The sequence below is a fragment of the Oryctolagus cuniculus genome, chromosome 4 (assembly GCF_051225735.1).
Source record: "Oryctolagus cuniculus isolate XC-2025 breed Fujian yellow rabbit chromosome 4, ASM5122573v1, whole genome shotgun sequence".
In the NCBI taxonomy this organism is placed as follows: domain Eukaryota; kingdom Metazoa; phylum Chordata; class Mammalia; order Lagomorpha; family Leporidae; genus Oryctolagus; species Oryctolagus cuniculus.
Window position 1 is genome coordinate 38,986,950 of NC_142870.1, and position 23,195 is coordinate 39,010,144.

Consider the following 23,195-nt stretch of genomic DNA (forward strand, 5'->3'; position numbering starts at 1 on the left):
TGAACCTAGGTCTTTTGACCACCCTATCACACTATTTGAAAATACAGCATAGACATCTAGGAAAACAGCCTACACAGCACATCCGAGGCCAAGAGCCTCTCTCTCTGGCCAAGAGAAATGACAAAGCAAATTAGAAACTTCTGAATGACATGCCCTTTAGTATATGCATATCTATCAAAATATACATTTTCATGAACATAAATGTTGCTTCCTCTGCACAATTTCTGCCAAGAGTATAAAATCAGATGTAATATTTTAAATTGCACAAACACTTATAGCTGTTGTATCTTAATTCCTCACCCCACCAATTAAGAAATTCTGCCCTAAAGTATGAATATTTCTCTGCAATTCTCTACAAATCACCATTAATAAGATAATAGAGCAGAAAAATTAGAAGGGAGTTCATTTGATTTTTTTCCCCCTAAAGGCTGGCTTTAGTGAGAAAATTTATCTACATTTCATTTCTAACACATCGTGAATGATAAATGAACTCTACTGCATAAAGGACATGACATTGCTATGCCTTAGATTTCTAAGTTCTTTCATCAGAATATTCTACCTAGCAAAGTTCATAGCTCAGTGCTTGTCCTCTTATAAGGAACAGTGAGATAAGTGAAAGCCACCACTCCAAAGAACCCAAGTTCAGGCTGTGACTCAAAATAAGTAAAGAGAAATAGTCTGAGGCACAAGGCCAGCCAGGAAGCTGCTTCATCATTTTGCTTTCTAACAGGTATGTCTGCTCCAGTTTATTCTAAACGGAAAGAACAATAGGAAAGCTTTTTTACCGTGCTTTCATCACTAGCTTCAGTGGTTGCAGGACCGGAGACAGTGAACAGATATTTGCCCTGAATGAAAACCAGCGGAAAACACATTGCTCTCCATTGCTTCCCCCAAGACCTTTCTGCGCTCTCTTCTGTATTATTTGAAGAATAGGCTCCTTATTCAGACAACCTCCTGCACGATCCTGCACAGTCAGGGCTGTAACCCTGATGGGTGATAAATGCTGAATGGATATGGCTAAGGGGAGTGCTTGAGTCAGAGGGGAAAAAAATGCATGCATTCTTTTACAGTTGCCACAGGAAAAGTCAATTTATTGTCACTGGTTACTTTTTGAACTCGAGGAACAGAGTGACTAAATCCTTCATTTTATGTGAGACGAATACATCTGCTAGGAACAAGACAAAGTGAAAAACATCAAATTTATAGAAAAGAAAATAAAAGAGGGAGTGACCCTCAGAGTGCAAGTGGTATAAAGTGGGGGATGCTCTAGGAAAAATGTCTAGAATTTGGTTTTGGTTATAACAAACAACAGTATTTTCTGAATAAGGTAATACTACACTTAAACGTTATGCATCACAGGCAGTAGGGCTAATTTAGGAGTCTGCTTTTTATCATTATAAGTAAATACCTGAGGCTATGTAAGTTCATAAACAAGAGAGGTTTATTTAAGTACAACTTGAAGTGCAGAATGCTAACATTAGTATGACTCTGGTGAGGAGCTCGTGATGGATGCTATCACCAGAGGGAGCTTGTGAGAGAGAAAGAGAGAGAGAGAGAGAGAGAGAGGGAGAGAGGGAGAGAGAGAGGGAGAGAGAGAGGGGTGGGGGGGGAGAGAGGGAGAGAGAGAGACAGACAGACAGACATATCACGTGGCAAGATGAGAGGTCAAAGAGGGTAGGGGTGGCTTGGCTTGTTCTTTCCTAACCATAATGCTCCAAGAACTAACTCAGGGTTCCTTTGAGAACTACTTTAATTCCTTCCAAATTCGTGCTCCCAATGACCCCAGGATCTGCTACTAGGCCCCATCTCTCAAAAGACCCACTGCTTCAACAGCAGCAAACCCAGGGGTCAAACCTCCACCATGAAGATGCCTGGGTGAGAAACTACATCCAAACTACAGCAGGGAGCAAAGCCTTTGCATAGGAAAGCAGTCGCTATTACAAACTTGCTCGTATTAGAAAAGGATGCAGAGAAATCTGCAGTCATTGATATCTTCTAGAACATGAAACATTAAAGCAGCAAAAAGATGTACTCTAAAAATCAGCAAAATGGGTCACTCTCATTTCTGATGTTGGTAATGAACATATCAGAAAAAAACGTATTACAAGGCACAGAGAGTAAAATTTTTCACTGCTGTGGTGATTATTTAGCCAACAAGAATAAAGAACCTTCTACAAACTTGGCTAATGATAAGAACATTGCTGAAAGAAAATCACGGAGGCCCACAGTAATATATGCTAATATACTAGAATGTTCCATTAAGGTTGGACTGTTCCATTAGAATGTTCCATTATGCTGTGATAGGAAGAAAACAACACCTGATTTCTATTTTTAATTCAATCTTTTATTTGTTTGTGTGTACTTGTATGATTCCTACTTAGCAACAAACATGTATTGTTTTTTGGTGTTTGTCGAGGCACATGACAAAAGAAATTAACTGATCTTAACATTGTAAAATTCTAACTTTAGACAGTGAACTCTAAACAATGTACCAGCAAAATCAGTCAATACAATGAAAATATAGCACACAGTTATTCTGGTCTTTTAAACCTTCCAAGAGAGAATATAATAAAAAGAAAATAGGTATTAATCAATTTCATATCATTAAAAATAAAGTACCTGACAGAGAAAGGTACCAACAGAAAGATAAGAGACTATAAACTAGAACATAAAAACATCATGATTACACATTGTGTGTTATTAAGAGGTACAGCACACAGATCATGGCAGTTCTAAGATTCATCCTGCAATGGTTAAAGCCACACAGATGGATTTCAGTAACATTTCCTAGAATGTAGAAACATCAGTTGGTTTTACTGATTCTTTCAGGAAATTAAACTACTATTCTATTTGGAAGTTAAATAACAGTTCTCATACCTAAATATTCAAGGCTTTACGCAAAAAACTTTAAGGACGATGGTTAATACATAGGCTTAGCAATAAAAATAAGTCTCTGTTCTTATCTCTTCCATTACTGAGTCAATTTTTAGTGAAAGACTTCCCAGTACTTCTTGTTAATCATGGATAATCAGTGTGAAAACAAAACATAAACAGTCATCATTAATGTAGGTCTTTAACAAAAGCGAAAAACACTTTAAGTTTTGTAAGTGCACCATAATTTCTAAGTTAAGAATGAATTGCATATCAATGATTTAGACCCATGGCCTACTACTTAAAGAAAGGAGGGGTGATTTTGTGAAGGAGCATCCCACTGAGTTGAGATAGTTAACACAGGTTTGAAAAGTGCCCAGGTTTATAGCTGGAGAGATGCTTAGATATCTGAATCAGTTTGCATAATTTAAAATTAAAAATGTCACAAAAAGACAGAAAAACTAGTAATCTCCATTCGTCTTAGTTCATCATGCAATATGTGAATATTTGTAGGGAATTTAATCAGACAGAAATCAATGATAATATTCAATCTAAATCAATCCTGTAATAATATAGCAAAGTAAACACTAGAAAATTCTGCAAATTTATTTTTTATAGATTGAAAATAAAAGGCCTTTTTAAAACTGTTACAGTGACCATTTCAGGCCTCCAGAAAGTCTGAAATATCAGCATCTACCAATGTACTCAGTGAACAAGAGATAATAAAGTAAAACTTAAGCAAAATGAGGCACAGGTAAGTTCTTATATAAAGGTTTTTATACTGTCTTTGATGCAATTCTTAATTTTATAGTTTCACTACATATTTATCACAGTATTTCTAAACATGATAAACATAATCTCAAAAAACAAAAACAATCTTAGTACTTCATAATTCAGAATCTGAGATATTAAACAAATAAGGTCATAAAAATATCCTTCCTAAAAGTATACTGTATACATCAACACAAATGATCATCTATGACAAAGAGAGTCATCTAGAACTTAAAGGAATCAATAATTAGCCAGGAAAGTAAAATATTTTAAGACACTTTACATTACACTTCATTTGAAAAGCCTTCCTATTGGGACAACTTGAAATGTGATATAGGGTTCCTAATATTTTACACACACACACTCTCCCTACATTTAAAGAAAAGTTTGATACATTTGTATAAACTAATCTCAATTTCCAACTATAACACTGTAGCTAGACAACTGTATTTTGAAAATCATACACATTATAACCTCTATTACCACAAAGAGCAGCAAATCAAACACATCTGCAACCGGTGGAGCTGAAAGCAGGTCTCTTCAGTTTGGCAGATCCACATTCTGAAGAACGAGGGCCACTCGGTTTGGAATGTACACCTAAGTCAATACAATAATGTCAGTGCAGCTGAAAGAAATACGAATGTTCTGTCATTACGTCAAAAGGACACAGGCATGCTGCAGATTCACAGTTGCCTAAAATGACAGTGATCTTTATAATCCTCTCTGCTCTGAGAAGCTCAGTTCCCTTGGTTCTAAGAATTTTGGCAGCAATGTTAAGATAATTTTAAATCGAGAACCACTAGAGGGCTCCATATGATTTACAAAAATCAGTGTCTATCGGACATTGGTGACATAAATGGTACTCTTACTGCTGTGCTTAGGCACTCCAGGGAGGTAAGGGAAGGCCATCTTGTTGTTCACAATGTTACACTCTACTTAGATAAATAAAACCAGTATACAAAGCAATGCCTTGCTTCGAGACACTTTTAGTTTATAACCCTGTATATTCTCTCTTCCTGTCATTTTAAATGGAAACAAAACAAAACAAAACAAAAAACCTGGGCCGGCGCTGTTGCTCACTTGGCTAATCCTCCACCTGTGGCGCCGGCACCCCAGGTTCTAGTCCCTGTTGGGGCGCCGGGTACTAGTCCTGGTTACTCCTTTTCCAGTCTAGCTCCCTGCTGTGACCCAGGAGGGCAGAGGAAGATGGCCCAAGTGCTTGGTCCCCTGCACCTGCATGGGAGACCAGGAGGAAGCACCTGGCTCCTGGCTTTGGATCAGCGCAGTGCGCCAGCTGTAGCAGCCATTAGGGGAGCGAACCAACGGAAGGAAGACCTTTCTCTCTGTCTCTCTCTCTCTCACTGTCTAACTCTGCCTGGCAAAAAGTAAAAAAAGAAAAAAAAAAACACCCTGAAATGTAATATAAAGGATCCTAAGTGTATTTCAGGCTCTGCTCCAACTTAAACCAATCAAAAGGTTTGCCGTGCATCAGAATAAATACATTCAAATACATTCTTCTTATGCCCATCCTAGAGCTGACTCAGTTCCTCTGTGGCTCCATCTGTTACCTCGGCTCTCCATCCACAAGGCTCCAGCCAGAAGAGCCTGTCAATTCCTTCTTATGGGTCTTTGCCAATGATGGATGGACCTTGCTGGTTCCTTAATCTCCTTGGTGTAGAAAAGTCCCAGCTGCATGGAGAAACTTTCTCAATGACCCCCAAAATAACAGGTTCTCTACTCCCTTTTTAATCCTAGCACCCCTTTGTTTATTTCTTTTCTTTTCTTTTTTTTTTTTTTTAATTTTTGACGGCAGAATGGACAGTGAGAGAGAGACAGAGAGAAAGGTCTTCCTTTGTCGTTGGTTCACCCTCCAATGGCCGCCACAGCCGGCGCATCGCGCTGATCCGATGGCAGGAGCCAGGTACTTCTCCTGGTCTCCCATGGGGTGCAGGGCCCAAGCACTTGGGCCATCCTCCACTGCACTCCCTGGCCACAGCAGAGAGCTGGCCTGGAAGAGGGGCAACCGGGACAGAATCCGGCGCCCCGACCGGGACTAGAACCCAGTGTGCCGGCGCCGCAAGGCAGAGGATTAGCCTAGTGAGCCACGGCGCCGGCCTTGTTTATTTCTAAACACACCAAAATTTGTCATTTTTTTCAAGTTTATCATGTATCCATCTCACTATACTATGAGCTTTACAAGCTCATACAAATGTACACGTTTTACATATGTCCTTTTGCTTCTAACTCTTTGTAGGTGCCATTAGACAAGACAGGGGCCAATGGTGATTGAATAAATAACAAAAATTGAACAAAAGATCACTACTGAATCTATATGTGTGTATTTCAAATGATATTCTCTATTGTACTGTTTTATGCTTTTTTCTTTGCTATTTTATATACAACATATTTACCTATTAATAAACCAAACTCTAAAAATAATATTATAGATTATTGTCAACATTATAAAACTCACTGCACTTATGACTCTGTTAATATTTAACTATTTTCCGTTACTTTACCTCTTAGTGAAAGCTTGGGTTATGGATAAAAATGAAGAAAAAAGCTTTCATGGTTTAGAATAAGGATGAAAAGTGCAAAGCAAACATGGCTTTAAGGAAAGGAAAAAAAACAGGAATACAACAGTTGATATTCATTAAATGAGACTCTGAATGTCCAATGCATCTCAACTCTGCAAATGAACTCAGTGTTTTTCCTTAAGATCTCTAATAAACTTACAAAAATGAAAAGAAACCGACAGACCAACATAATTGGTTTTGAACATCAAATATTAAAGCAGTTTTAAAATGGCAGCATTTTGAGAAAATTACATTATGAATGTTATGGCTAGAGAACAGTTCTTCTGATCTTCAATTAAAAGTATTAGTGATTTAGAAAATGATATTTATTTGAGAAAAATTTCACAAATGCTAATAGTTGCTATGCAGCTCCATGTCTCAGAATCTGATTTGCAATCTGGTATTTCCAAAAAGGACATCACATTTCTGTAGTCGTTGAGTATGGAGAAACTACATATTCCAATGCTAAAACATGCGTCCTTATAATTTTTAGGTTGTATTTAATGGCTTACAACTTTTCAACCATGTAAGAATTTAGTTGTGAATTAAATCCCTTTTATTTGAAGGTTTTGACTTTGACTGTTAGGTGAGATATTATGAGATTGGTACACAGAAAGAAGGTAGAGGAGGGATCCGTGAAAGCAGAACTAATACCAAGGATCCAGACAGATCCAGTCCAAAGGATGACATATTTCCCTAATCAAACCATAGAAAAAATCAAGATCACCAAAGGTAAAGGAGGAGAAATAAAAGAAACCAACAATCTGACTTAAGGCATGAATCAAGATAGTGACTGGCCCCTTGAAAGGTTTCCAATGAGTGTCTATGTATTTTAGGTTTGAAGATCACAGCTACTGAATTTAAATAATCAGTGGGACAGTGGGTTACAATCAGAGTAATGCTGAGTGGTTCTGCCATGAGCAAGCTAAAAGTGAAGACCAGTATAAATTTCTCCCAGCACCAATAACTAAACAAAAGAATTTCAGTTCCCTCTGCATTAAAATCATTTCTCTGATATGATACTGTCTTATCATGTAGGTCAGAGGACTCAGATTAAGTCTGAAACTCCCAAGAAAGTGGCCATGAAATACATTAGTCAGGCCTAGGGCAAATAACAATAGGTTGCTCTGAAAGTGTGATAGAGTGAGATACCAGAACAAGTCAAGTTAGTCTTCTGTTTATTTCTACTCAATTGTGCTATCTACTCTGATTTACAACCTCAAAATGACTTAGTAATTAAACATAAATAATAACTATAATAAATATACAGTGATCATTTAGAAAGTCTTGTTCTCTTTGATCTTTTAACATTTTAGCTATTCCAGATGTAAAGGTTAAAATAAGGATGTTATAAGAAATTAATGATTTTTGCACATTAGCATGAAGTTGCCTATTCTGGCACTTTATGGTTAAAGAAAAAAGCTCCAATGATATTGATCATTTTATGGAAAGAGCTTGATAATTCAATTCCAGTCACACTATACACACAATACTATCTGCTAAAAAGTCTTCAGTTGATAATTGTATAATACCATTGACAGGAATACTGTGGAATTATATATATATATATATTTAAATATTTTTTTATTTATTTGAGAGGTAGAATTACAGACAGTGAGAGAGAGAGAGAGAGAGAGAGAGAGAGAGAGAAAGAGAGAGAGAGAGAGAAAGCTCTTCCATCCACTGGTTCACTCCTCAAATGGGCACAATGGCCAGAGCTGGTCCTATCCAAAGCCAGGAGCCAGGAGCTTCTTCTGGACCTCCCACGTGTGTGCAGGGGACCAAGTACCTGGGCCGTCTTCTATTGCTTTCCCAGGCCATAGCAGAGAGCTGGATCAGAAGAGGAGCCACTGGGACTCGAACCAGTCCCTATATGGGATGCCGGCACTGCAGGCAGAGGCTTAACCTACTGTGCCACAGTGCTGGCCCTGGAATTATATTTTGAAGATTTGTTTATTTGTAAGGCAGAAGTATGGAGAAAAAGAGGAGAGAAGAGAGGAGAGAGAGAGAGCAAAGACAAGGCTGGACCAGGAGCCAGGAACTCCATCTGTCAGACCTTAGAATTATATTTTTTAAATACAGTGTTAATTAGCATAGTGTGTAGCATGAGCATTGTGGCACAGCAGGTTTAGCCCTCACTTGGTAAGTCTTCAATCCATATCAGAACGCTGGTTCAAGTCTGGGCTGCTTGTTTCCAATCCACCTCCCTACTAATGCACCTGAGAAGGTAGAAGATGATGGCCTAAGAACTTAAGTCCTTGCCACCCACTTGGGGGATACAGATGGAATTGTGGCCTGCTAGCTTTGGCCTGGCCCACACCTGGCTGTTTCAGGCACATGGGGAATGAGCCAATGGATGAAAGATCTCTTTCTCTCTAACTTCCTTTGTCATTCTGCCTTTTCAACAAAATAAATAAATAAACATTTTTTGAAAAATTACCACAACGTGTTTATATTGGTTTATGTCCATTGCGGTATAAGCAATATGAAATAATTTCCAGAAGCAAGTTATTTTTCTCTACTATGAGTAGTTACTTAGTTGTGAGTTTTCTTCTGTATTAGGATTCTGAATATCTAAATTAATTTCCTAGTGGTTAGCAAATGACTACCAATTATACTAAAGGATAAGATAATCAGAGCTAATTCTTATGAGGAGATAACTATAGACACAAACAAATCAGGACCTCTAAAATTTAGTGCTAAGTATTGGCCAAATAATTCTCATTTTATAATTTTAATTTTGGGGATGGGCTTTTGGTAAAGCAGTTAAGACATAATTTGGATGCTGACATCACATATCACATATGTGCCTAGATCAAAGTCCTGACACTGCTTCCGATTCAAGTTTCCTGCTTATCTGCACCTCGGGAGGTAGCAGGTGATGGCTCAAGTGCTTAGGTCCCTGCAACCCATGTAGGAGATTGGCTTTGGCCTGGCCTAGCCCTGGTTATCATTGGCATTTGGGAAATGAACCTACAGAGAGGAAATATTAGGGCCTGAAGTAGGACTTTTCTCCCCAACACTTATGCAGCTCTTTAAACTCTGATGCCTTAATCTTAATGGTTGATGGGTTAAGACCTAACTATGGAGTCTGACATGTAGGTCTGTTGGGAGGTCTTTAGATCACTGGGGTGTTCCTTTGGAGGGTGGTTCTCCCCAGGGGTTGATTATTTTAGTTTATGTTCCATCTGGTTCTTCTCTTCATGTTTTGTAACTTAACATGTGATCATCCCTGTGCATCTGCCATGAACTGCATCTATCAAATGCTAAGGCAAAGGACCATCCAATCTTAATTGTAACTTTCAAACTGTAAGCCGAAATTTACGTTATCCTTCTCAAGAAGCTCCTCTTTGGTATTTTAGTTAAATAACAAAAAGCTCACTAATACAGGAGATGTCCTGCCTTTCTAGTAAATACATAAATAATTAAAAAAGAACAATTTTGACTCACACAAGAGAAAGGAAACATGAACATAACATAATGTATTTAAGTATTTTATATGTAAATGCTTAAATAAATTTAAGTATAAATAATTTATTATTTTAGTACACATAAACACTTGTAGAAGCCATTTAGTATGCATTTCGCAGATACTACATGCTGGTAAACATGCCTATTACATCCATTTATTAGCTTTTAAGTCCTAGACATTTTGTAGCTAGGATCACATTAAGATAATATAAAATCAGATGATGATGGCCATGAGTTTGATGGCCATGAGTTTAGTCTCTAGCCATATTCACAGTCAATTCTTCACAAGGAATCAGAATATCAAAGTACAATGCAATTCATTTACTAAGAGAGGCAGTAGCATGATAATCTACCCAGTGATTTTGACTACTTTCATGACAAATACCACATTAATCATTAGTTTGTCTTAAAAAAAGTAACTGGGGACTGTTATTTTTAGTGGGCTAAGCTGTGACTGATGCTGGCATCCCATATGAGCACCATTTCATGTCTTGGCTGCTCTACTTCCAAACCAGCTCCCTGTGAATGCTCCTGGGAAGGCAGCCAAAGATGGCCCAAGTGCTTAGGCCCCTGCCATCCATGTAGGAGACCTGGATGGCATTCAAGGCCTGTCTCAGCATTGCTGTTGCAGTCACTTGGGGAGTGGACAAGGGATGGATGGAAGATCTCTTTCTCCTTTTCCCTCCCTCCCTCCTTCTCTCTAATGCTGCCTTTCAAATAAATACATAAATCTTGAGTAAAATAATAACTGACCACACAATGATCTGTTTTATTATGTCATTCAGGTAAAGTATTATTTTCCTGTAGAATCATTACTCAAAAAATTAATAGCAAAATTTTGAAAGCTAGGTGTCAGATATTTGAGGTCAAATTTTAAAATTAAAAAAAGTTTAATAATTTGAAAGCTAATACTAAAATTTCCTCATAAATTGTTAAGTTTAACAATAGCACATTTGGATATAATCTTAGTAGGATGAAAGTATCATTCAATAAAAAAATCAAACCCTGTAACATCCTATAACCCCTTCCTCATAAAAAAGTTATAAATTATTTTGAAAAATAAAAATGACATTAAAATAACATTAGTCTTCATATGTATGCTTTTTCTTTCAGAATATTTCCTAACAATGAAGAGATTTTACTCTAACTCCCATTTTTATGTGTTAGCGTTAGGAGAAAAGTGATGTTAATATGCATTTTTATACAGAAATATATATTACCTCATCTAATTTAGAAACATTAAAAAATAAACTTTAAGAACCAAAAGTCTACTTATGGACTTCCTAATTCAGAATAGGGATAAATACATTTACTTCTTATTGGTAAGGAGGCTAAATGGCAGAGTAATTAATGCTAAAAATATTGCTTTATTTACATATTTATCATTGAGACTGCTTTAGTTACTATAAATAAATCGAATTCATTCCAGTCTCAATAATCTTGGCTGTCCCTTTTGTGCCATAGGCTTTAAATTTATGAATTAGAGAAGAAAAAGGAAGCCTGCCTCCCACCTGACAATTTCCAGTACACTAATTAACACACAAGTTAACATATCAGTTCTTACACTAGGAACGCAAATGTAGAGAAATGATTATGTGAAAATGGGTGTTCTAATAACTGCGAGTAAAGCAGAAAGGAAAAGTTCTGTGCCATCACTTTCCAGCATTTGTGGGATATTCTGACCTTAGCAAATTTGTTGCAATGGTGGTACACATGCAGTTATCCCCTGGCTTCCCAGTTTCAACTCACAGAGCACAAAGACAACGCTAGGGCGGTACCTGCTGATACTGCAGCATGTATGGCTATTTAAAGATTCCTTCCAGTTCTGTTTGTTGCTATCTTTGAAAACAGATTTGACACTTATTCAGCAGATCCTCTGGATTATTGAGCTTGCAAATGAGGCTTTAGCAAATGCTATGTTCTAGTTATGACGGGCAGAAATTTCATGGAGGACAGAAAAGTTCTATTTTGCCCTCTCTTTCTCCTTTATTCCAGGAATGTTGGAGGCAGAAGTGATCTTACTGGCAATGGCAGGAGTCCTACAGCACTATAGTCATGGTCTAGCACTTGATTGGATTCCAGTGTATACAATTCAGCTTAATAAGGAGTTCCATTAACATGAGACATTTTTATCATAGGTACCTTTATTAATGTGATTTTCTTTTTCTCTGACTCTTTACAAAAATAACTCTGGCAAAGAAGAAACCTGTTTTCTTGGATATTCTATATCATACTGATCTGTTGGGACTCCCTTTTTCCGACTTTAAGATTAGTGGTCATTTCATCTGGAGCTGGAAAACTTATTTACATGAGCAATTCCTGAAGCACCTGTAGTCATCCAAAACAAGATGTTGCTGCTGGGAAGACAGGGCTAACCCTTATCTAACTGATGGAGTTGGATCGGAATTCTATTACAGGCAGTAGTTAAGCTATTTTCTATTTCTCATGTGCTTGTGGTGCCATATTCCTCTACCTATTACTGGGACTTATGAGATTTTCTCCATTCTACCATCTAATTTAGAGCTGCACATGCCATATTTGGGAGATCAATTCAATTAGTGCTTGAAAAGTAATCTGACTGCTGCTGTCACTTGTTTTAATTATGACAGACTATCTCTGCTCCAACAAAATCAAAAGGGTGCCAGGGACGTCAGCATATTTTTTAGCCATCCTCAAATATTCTGAGTCCTCAACCTAGACTATAATTTTCCCCAAGTAGTGAGAAGATATTCGTAATCATGTGCCCTCAAAGCACGCCGTGTCTTGACATGTTTAAAATACCTAAGTAATTACTGAATAGCCATGACAACACACGTGCAATAGCATTTTGCAATTTCCAAGAGGCTGGCCACGTCAATAATTTATGCTTCCTTAGAATTTATTGCTGTAGGGAGGATACTACCATTAATCCTCATTTTATAGATGAGAAAAACTGAGGTACAAATATGTTAAAATTACTCAGATTCCCTTGAGTAGTAATTTACAGACTGGGTAGGTGCCTCCTTCCAGGTCTTCTGCCATGACATTTTGTGATTTTTTTTTTCATTATTCACCAGCCCTCTGTCCATACAGAACCCTGTTGGGATTTACGGACATTTAGGAGTGTTGTCTACATAAGAATTTTGCTGTCTAAATCTTTCAAACTCCTTTCAGGCTAGCTCAATTGCCTAAAATTCAGTTTTATTGCAATCAGTTACTGCTTTTCCATGACTTGTTCTGTGAGCTGAATCATCTTTCTTAACCCCTCAAAGATCTCTAAATCTTTTGGTTATTTCTGGGCTTTAAGGTAATTTTCTTATTCACTGCTGAAACTATTTTTATCCATCTTATTTTACATGTCAAAATTGAATGTTCTGACAAACTATAGTAATAATTCTTCGAAGAAAGAATCTGATAACACCTTTGAGCCCTTTCTCTTAAAATCACATACATCTCTCTACATTTCTGTCGAAAGCTGTATCAATATCAGCAACACACCAATAAGCACACACGCACACTTAGGGCACACCGAAGTCTTTCATGGCCATTGTGTTTTCCTCACAGCCTATAATACAATAATTCAATCTTTGTAATCTCTGTGATATTTTTGTTATTTTACAGCACATCAGTTCTGTATATAAGACAGCAGCTGAAAAAATGAAGTTCTGGCATCATTTTAACAGGTGGAAAAACAGAAGAAAACCAGGTGATTCAGAGGGGATGGAGTTTTCATACAGATTCTCATGCTTGATTTATACCAAAATTTTTGAAATATGAGAGAATTTGTAGAAACCACAGCTTTATGAACTATAATATATCCATACATGGGGCTGGCACTGTGATTTAGTGGCTAAAGCTACCGCCTGTAGTGCCAGCATCCCATATGGCCGCTGGTTCAAGTCCCGGCTGCTCCACTTCCGATCCAGCTCTCTGCTATGGCCTGAGAAAATAGTAGAAGATGGCCCAAGTCCTTGGGACCCTGCACCCGTGTGGGAGACCTGGAAGAAGCTCCTGGCTTCTGGCTTCGGATTGGTGCAGCTCCAGCTGTTGAAGCTATCTGGGGAGTGAACCAGTGGATGGAAGACCTCTCTCCCTCTCTCTCCCTCCCTCTCTCTCTCTCTGCCTCTCTTTCTCTCTCTGTGTAACTCTTTCAAGTAAATAAATAAATCTTAAAATATATATATCCGTACATTTGTTAGATGCCTTTTGGAACCATGAATGTGAAACACATATTAATCCAATAACTTCCACAATGGAAAAAAAAGTAGAAATGCAGGTCCAAGACAGAGAGAGGGAGGCCGGCGCTGTGGCTCAATAGGCTAATCCTCCACCTGCGGCACTGGCACACCAGGTTCTAGTCCCGGTCGGGGTGCTGGATTCTGTCCTGGTCACTCCTCTTCCTGTACAACTCTCTGCTGTGGCCCAGAGTGCAGTGGAGGATGGCCCAAGTGCTTGGGCCCTGCACCCGCATGGGAGACCAGGAGAAGCACCTGGCTCCTGGCTTCGGATCAGCGCGGTGCACCGGCTGCAGCGGCCATTGTGGGGTGAACCAATTGAAAAAAGGAAGACCTTTTTCTCTGTCTCTCTCTCTCGCTGCCTACTCTGCCTGTCAAAAAAAAAAAAAAAAAAAAGGAGAGAGAGAGAGAGAAAAGAAATAGACAAGCCTAAGATCAGCCAGGACAAAGGGGGTAGTGGTGGTGGAGATAGTACAATGTAGATATGACCCCAAGACTACTACATGGTGATAAATTAAATGAAGAACTGCTCCACATCTATAATGTTATTCTATATCTTTAAAAGAAGTTAAATCTAATAATTTAAAGCAATATTCAATCATTTGTGTTGACAATATAAAAATTGTTTGTAAAATATAATGCTTTTCTCATTAATATGAGGAAACCAGAAAGTTTTATATCTAGAATGAATTCAGTCTTCAATTTATTAAACAAAAAAAGATAATTTGTATGGATTCATTTAATGTTTTATTTTTTAAAGATGTTTGGTTATATTAATCTTTCATTTACTTGGAAGGAAGATATAGAAAGAGAGAAGGAATCTTCCACTCACTGGGTCTCTCCCCAGATATTGCAATAGTTAGAGTTGGGGCAAGTTCACTGGTATAATGAATGTGTACAACGTTGCAATGTATTTGCTCTTGGAACGCATTAACAGGAAACCAGATGGTAACTGCAAAGTAGCCAGAACTTGAACCAGGCACTCTGGTATGGCATAGAATTTAAAGCCAAGGAGTGGATTAAAACATTGTACCACAACAACCCATCCCTGGGGTGTTTTAAATTAAACTTCATTAGACAGTCAGTAATGTAGAAATATGCTTAATGTGAAATATTACGGAGGAATCAAGAACAGAAGGGAAGTATATTGCTGCATAAAGAATAAAAGTGCTCAAAGTCAAAAGAAAAATTTAAAAACTGCCTTCCTCTCTCAAATTTCCCCTGTCATCACCCAAATATCCCTTATTATTTGTTTCTTCAAAACCCAGTGGAATCCAGCAGCAAACGTAACATCTGGTTTTCAAGGATAGTCCTCTTCCTCTACATCTCCCACACTTTGTTTTTCATGTTACTGATTTGAAGAGTTGTTTCTTTGAACAAAAAAAACTTCACTATAAAAATGAAACCTTCAAAATAAAAGAAAACACCTATGGGCTTTACTTACCAAAAGAGAATTGGGACGGCCATTATGTCCAAAAGGCTCCGAAAAGAAATCAGTATTGTGGTCCAGTCTGTGGTGTCCTCCATATTCTGCTGCATCTGAATCCAGCACAATTTTGAATGTACAGCTCTTAAGGAATTCACAACAGTTCAGGTGCTGATCGAAATCTTATAAAATACGTTCTGAGAGAGCAAGTACAGAGTGAGTGTTCTGAAATCTAAATCACGATTTGTGCTGCACGCTCTTGTGTAACACTGCAGAGTCTCCTGTTTGAAGGAGGTGTTATAAAGGTTACCTATCGCTTGTTACCCCCTCTGAGATCCTTGTTATCCCCTCATTACACTTCACCAAGTGAGCACGCAGCCTGGGACTACACCTGTCTATAACCGAAAATCTATTTTACTTCTAGAAGTGACCCATTTCATTTGTTAGAAATTCTTCTCCATGTCACTGTGCACTTACTCCTCATGTAGGATCTTTGTCCTTAGTGTGCTGTACATTGAGATTTAATGCTATAACTAGTACTCAAACAGTATTTTTCACTTTATGTTTCTGTGTGGGAGCAAACTGTTGAAATCTTTACTTAATGTATGCTAAACTGATCTTCTGTATATAAAGAGAATCGAAAATGAATCTTGATGTGAATGGAAGGGGAGAGGGAGTGCGAAAGGGGAAGGTTGCGGGTGGGAGGGACGTTATGGGGGGGGGAGGGAAGCCATTGTAATCCATAAGCTGTACTTTGGAAATTTATATTCATTAAATAAAAGTTAAAAAAAAAAGAAATTCTTCTCCATATTCTCCATACTGAAATTTAACTCTTTAGTTAAAGAGTTAAGTTCAACATATAGCAACTTTTCAACCATTTTGCTGTCTCCATGGGTTCTCTTCCTCTCTTCCTCCATCACTAAATACTAAGCAAACATAAATATATAACAAAATATAACTAAATAAATATAATCATAGTGCCTTTGATAGGGTTTTGATCTTGATTTTTAAAATAAGGAACAGAGAGGTGAAAGCTGTCATGATAAAGTAACCATACTGTCCTCCATGCCATGGATGAATTCAGGTGCCAATCACATAATCTGCTATAATTTAACATCTGATTTTTCATAGTGAGTTATTAAACATATTAGTATTACCATATTCATAGTAAAATAAATCAAAGCTATCATAATTATGTTCACAATTATTATGCTCAGAATGTCTAGAAGAGCTAATTGGTATAAAAACCCATAAGTAAGTATACTTTGGTTCATAGAAATCTTGTTTCTTTTAGCCTAAGGAGGGATATGAAAGTGTTAAATGCTTTTTGTTTTCCTTTCCTGGTATACAAATCTCCAACATCAGAAATGTTAGTATATTTTCATCACAGCCACAATTATCGCAATAATAGTACATATGAGTAATGGACAATGATTCATCCTTTCTATTTCTTGAACACCTCTCTCTGGGTCATACATGAAGATAGACATAACACAGGGATTCACCAAAAATGGCATTTTTTTATATATAAGAGGAAAAATAATAAATTATCTTCACTAAGTCCATACAAGGCACTAAGACATAAATCATAACTGAGTTATAGTCTTAGTTTATATGAAATTTATAGTCTGTAAGGGGAGATTAGGCAAGCATGTAAGCGTTGATAAGTAGAACAAGAAATATGCAATGGGAGGAAGAATCAACAAAGAAACGTAGGATTGATTTCTGTATATAATTTTTTGAAGACTGGGTTAGGCTGTTAAGATTTTGTTATTAAGTCTGATAATGCTGAGAAGTCTTTCATTTTAAAGATTTATTTTATTTATTTGGCAGGCAAAGGGACAGAGAGAAAGGGAAAGAAAGAGAGAAAAACAATCTTCTACCCACTGGTTCACTCCCCAAATGGCTGCAAGTGCCAGACTTGCACCAAAACAAAGCCAGCAGCCTGAACTCCATCTGGTTCTCCCACATGAATGGTAGGGGCCCAAGCACTTGGACAATCTTCTGCTGTTTTCACAGGAACATTAGCAGGGAGCTGGATCATAAGAAAATCAGCCGGGATTCAAACTAGTGCTCTGATATGGGATGATGGCGTTTAAGGTGGTGGCTTAATCCATGGTGTCACAATGCTGAATCTAAAGTTGAAAATTCTTGAAAAAATCCATGATGATAAAAAAAAATAAATTAACCTAGTAGTTGGGGGTAGAAGTGGAAGGAAAGGGAAAAGACTAAGGCACAGATACTAATCAGGAGATGAACAGTCCAAGGATGGCAAGTGGCTAACCTCTGATAGCAGGGATGGAGAGAATTATATGTACTGACTGATATTTTTGATGTGTCATACTTGAAAGTAAGGAAACTGATGTTGAATTTGGGGAAAGAAAATTGCATGGGGAGGATAGGTGTGACCAAATATAAACAACCTGTTAAGTGGTAGGGCTGAGATATACACCCAAGTTAGAAGTATATCTAATTACCATAAAATCTACAAGTGGGCATCTTTCTTATGCCAAGAATGAGTCAAAGTGTTTTCCTATTCAGTTTCTTATTTGTAAAGTTGAGACTCCAAGCATAAGATTCGAAAAATGAATATGAAAAGAATAAAAATAGGAAAATTAGATAAAGTGGTATCCATCTAAATTATTAATACATTTAAATTTAAAGATTAGTGCTCTTTGCATGCCTTTGGAGTCTGAATACCTAAGGTTTACTGTACTTGTTCTAGATCCACTTCCTGCCCGTTTGATCACATACGGGTAACAAGAAACTACTCACACAAAAAATTTACACTGCTCAATTTGGGAAACCACAGCAGGGAGAGAATGATAGAAATGTTTTTGAAGAGATTTTTTTTTTTTTAAGCAGATCAAATAGGTCCCTATCAATTTGGATAGCATTTTAAAATATTATGATTTCTCATTTTAAATTCGAGAGCTTTGTAAGTATTTGATATATCTATCAATAGGCTGAAGCAGATAGGAAGTTTAAGCATTATTTTATAATCTATGTCCTTAAATTTGAACCGAGGGAGAGCCATGTTCTGGAGGAGGCCTGTACTAATAAGATTAAAGAACTGTGAAGGCATGAAGACTCTTAAATTCAATGGCTCTTCAAATACTTCAAAAGCTGCTGTGTTTGCTCAGACACTTGATAAAGTGTCTGTTCAAAGTAGAAGGATTTTGATGGAAAAAGTACTATCATTTATATCATTCTGCACTTAACTCACTTTATATGCGCTGATGAAGCTAAGGAAATTCATTGCGAGGTGCAACTCCTTGGGGGGGGGGGGCAGAAAGAGGGATACTCCCTCCAGTGACCAGAAAGTCACAAAATAGAAAAGCTAGTAAGTTTCCATATAACTGCAAATCCAAGACAGCATCAGTTTTAAGATGTTATTTTAAATATCTTTAGTAAAGAGGAAAGAAAAGAACATTATGTCAATCACTGTAAGACACATCAAAAAGTATGTAAAAAGTATATTGTTATCTCTACACCTAATTCTTTATTCAATGCATTCACATCATCATGATTAGAATAATTTCTGGGGGTTGGTGCTGTGGTACAGTGGGTTAATGCCCTGGCCTGAAGCACCAGGATCCCATATGGGCACCGGTTCGAGACCTGACTGCTCCATTTCCATTCTAGCTCTGCTATGGCCTGGGAAAGCGGTAGAAGATGGTCCAAATCCTTGGGCTCCTGCACCCATATGAAAGACTCCTGGCTCCTGGATTCGGATCAGCCCAGCTCTGGCCATTGCAGCCAATTGGGGAGTGAACCATGGGATGGAATACTTCTCTTGACCCCTCTCTCTCTCTGCCTCTCCTCTCTCTGTGTAACTCTTTCAAATAAATAAATAAATCTTAAAAAATTAATTTATGAAAGCTGAGTGACTTCAGTAAAGAGAATCTATACCAAAGGTAGAAAATACTAGATACACCTATAAACCATCAACTGATAGGGTAAGAATAGGACTGGAAAGTAAAGAAAGTTCTATGATTTTAATAGTCTAAATATACTTATTCAGCACAGGGCTGGCCACAATGTTCTAATATATTCTGCTTTTTTATATTTCATGAATTTAAATTTATTCATTGCTAACTACAAGTCACAAAACTCAAGGTTATAGGTGCATAGGATCTAAAATAGATATATTTATTTTATAAATATAGCTAAATTATGCCTAGTTTACTGTGGTATCACAAAAAGGACATAATTAATAACTTTTAGTTGCTCTGTCTCTTGACAATAGCGGGAATAGCAAAGTCTTGTGCAGTGCTGTTATATTAGTTCATGAATGTGTACGTCTCCTAATGTGTTCTAAAGGTATGTTTGTATGCCTGTGTGTATATATATCTAAATTTTGCATTTCTGTCTTTGATCCAGAATACACACTGAACTTCAGAATTCATGAGATTTCTAATATTTTCCAGAATTATTTAAGGCAATATGACATTTATGATTACATTACTTTCAATGGAAAATATCCATTTTTCTTTCCTTTAGTTTTAAAAAAAGCCCCCAATATCATAATATTCCAAAAATAAAATTTAAAAAGTCAGTAATGTGAAGTTGAATTTAAAAAACTTATTATCAACTATAGTACAATATATTTTAAATATAATAAATGCCAAATCCAATTTCTCTTTAAAGAAAACAGTATATATTTTTCTCCATTCTTATTAGTTCACATTAAAATTTTGTGTCCTTGAAAAAAGCAACATTTTTATGCATGAGCTACATATGCATTCAAGTTTGCAAACACCGTCTTCATTAAAAGTTTAAATGACAATCACACGTTTTAATTAACTGCAAAAACTGAAGCATATTTCTATTACAGTCTAAGATGTGCTTGTTTAATCAACAAAAGGTTTGATTTTAGACTACAAAATAAACTCCAATCACTGCAAGTTGGCTTTCTTAGTGACAAATTTTTTATAGACTTTCCAGTGCAGAATAGCAATGAAGAACAAGCTCAAAGGAAGAGGGGCTCAAATGTCATTATCCACCATGTTAATTAATGGATTGCTATGCTTTTTGAAATGCATTTTCATGCAAATTATTAGTTTATTCTTAGGCATGCTTAATGACACACATCAGTAAATAGCAAATCAAATGAAAATACAAAACACTGAATACTACATTTTTCTCTATGCAAATAGGAAAATAATTCTAAATACTTTACAGTATACTCCTATCCTAGTTAGGAACTTTCTTTATCCTAGCAGGTTATAGTATTGCAGCTAAAAAAAAAAAAATGGTGTGTGCATACTCCTATTCTAACCTTCCCTTAAATATTTTGCTCTGTGTTGTGTCACGAAGGATTATCCAAACAATTTATAAATTCAATTATCTAATCAAATAATAGCTATTATTTAGAACTTAAAAAGCAAAAGATAACCGGTTTCATTCACCTTTGGACTGTGCTTTGTTAACAAAAAGTTTACAGCAGACAGGCTCAACATTTTCTAAAAACACAATTTGCTTCTGAGTCCAAAATAATTTTATCTTAAGCTATAAATGCTTTCCCTCAAATTTATTCTAAGACAGTCTTAAATGGAGTCAAGTGTAATATATCTAATGGGAAAAGATAACTGGCAACTTGAAAGTCTTTCAATAATAAAGTTGATTATAAGCAGTAGGAAAGTATCATATGAGCCATTGCTTGCAGACAGGGATAGGAGAAAGCATCCAACACACAAAATATGTTGGTGTACCCATGGGCTTCATGGTCCAACAACTGCATTGTAATCCCAGTTCGGCCAATTACCAACTGGATGTCTCCAAGCAATTACTTAACATCCTTGAGGCCCAATTTCTCATTTGTAAAGAGAAGTACTATGTAAGAGGGTTGTGGTAGGGATTAGCCTAAGCAATCTACAATGAGTACTTAACACTGGAAGAAAATGCTCAAATTATTTGCTGTTATTTTAAACACTGGACCAGTTAATTGCTGGCTTAAGAGATGAAAAGTTTCAAAGTGCATGTATTTATTTCTTATGTTACTTTGTATACTGATGTTGGCCTTTTCTTCCTTTATGACATTTAGTTCTATTTCCTTCTCCCCATGTCTTTGTTCTCATGAGAATCTAACATTTTTCTTGTTTTTCTCAAATATTTGCCTTAAAGTTTAATCAGACAGTACAACAAACAGTTTGGGGATCACATACTTTTTCATAGTTTTAAGGTACTTTTTTAAAAAAAAAAGTTGCTGCTCAAACTTTGAGAAATATGGCGTTGGTCTGGCAAAGCCTACACTGAGGCTGGTGCCACGGCTCACTTGGCTAATCCTCTGCCTGTGGTACCGGCACCCCAGGTTCTAGTCCTGGTTGGGTGCTGGATTCTGTCCCGGTTGCTCCTCTTCCAGTCCAGGTCTCTGCTGTGGCCCGGGAGTGCAGTGGAGGATGGCCTAAGTGCTTGGGCCCTGCACCCCATGGGAGACCAGGAGAAGCACCTGGCTTCTGGCTTCAGATCGGTGCAGCATGCTAGCCGTGGAGGCCATTTGGAGGGTGAACCAACAGAAAAAAGTAAGACCTTTCTCTTTGTCTCTCTCTCTCACTGTCTAACTCTGCCTGTCCCCCCCCCCAAAAAAAAAAAAAAAAAAAAAAAAAAAAGCGTACACTGAGCATCCTAACTGCAAATTCATTGTCTCCTTGCATTCTTTCATACTTTGACTTTTAATTGTAATCAATGACTAATATACTTAAATTTATTATATTTGTCTTCATTAAGAAACACTTTCCATACCCACCTAGGACCTAAGTTAGTAACTGATATATGTATGAGGGTATCTTCTTTTCGTTATGGTCCTATTTTAGTCTTCCCGTTGGGTTTTGACTTTTAACCTGTGCATCTTTGTGCTAAACCTGAAGAAATAATTTAATACTGCTTGGTTATAAAAGGCTAACCTTGATTTTCTTCCCTTCATTATGGGGTTTCTGGATTTGACTTGTACAAATTACACAATCCCATTTCATCATCTAGAAAGTTAAACTTAGATGTTTTTCAAGGAGTTTATAGTCTTTATAAAAAGATATAAAATAGAACATTTACAGTAGAAAACATTATCCTTTTTTGGAGAACTCAATATACTAAACAAATGCTTGTCAACATGAAACAATTAATTCTCAATTTAATAACTGAGTTGTAAGAGACATAGATATTTATATAACTCTTAGTTGATATAGATAAATGATTACAAGTTTACTGATGACAGAACCTACTCAAAGCCTTCATTATCAACTTGATTGGTCAGCTATCTCTATACAAATGATTTAAATTAATCACAGCAAAGGAGCTTGTCTAAATCATATAACTAATAATTTGGCAGGTCTTGCATGTGGGACTTAGGTATAATATTACATAATAATTACTTTTACTCTACCTCTATTTTCCAGTTAACAATTGCAAAATGTAAAAATTTTCATATACTTACATATTTAAAAGCTGATTATTTCAGTTGTGATAGCAGAAACATCCTTTTTCTTTATTTGAAGCCATAACTTACAGGCAATAATGCAGAGTTAATGCATATTCCTCCTTCTCTTTTAACTTGTAAGAGCACATAGAAAATCATAGTAGTAGTGGTATCATTCAATGCTTTAGAAAACTGAATGAGCAGGGGCTGAGCTATTTTCCTTTGAAAGACTGGAAAGCAAAGCTTGCAGAGTGCATTGTGTGCACGCACATACACACATGTGTCATCATTCCAGTCATTCTGGGCACACAGCCTACAACTAAATCATATTGATTATCGTGACAAAAAAGATTCAAATAAACATCTCCCCATATGCATTTAAAAAATGAAGGAGAAAGCTTTCAACACATACACTTGTATCCATACAAACCCTTGTGTTTGCTGATATATTT

General features: G+C 36.8%; 1 protein-coding gene across 1 annotated transcript in view; it reads right to left on the bottom strand.

Moving 5' to 3' along the window:
* Positions 1-2,322: 2,322 nt before the first annotated feature.
* Positions 2,323-23,195, bottom strand: part of GBE1 (1,4-alpha-glucan branching enzyme 1) — a 304,814-nt gene continuing 283,941 nt past the window's right edge. Inside the window, 2 exon segments of the mRNA XM_089331383.1 lie at positions 2,323-4,239; positions 15,348-15,463. Of these exon segments, the coding sequence (XP_089187509.1) occupies positions 4,183-4,239; positions 15,348-15,463 (173 nt within the window). The 3' untranslated portion in view covers positions 2,323-4,182.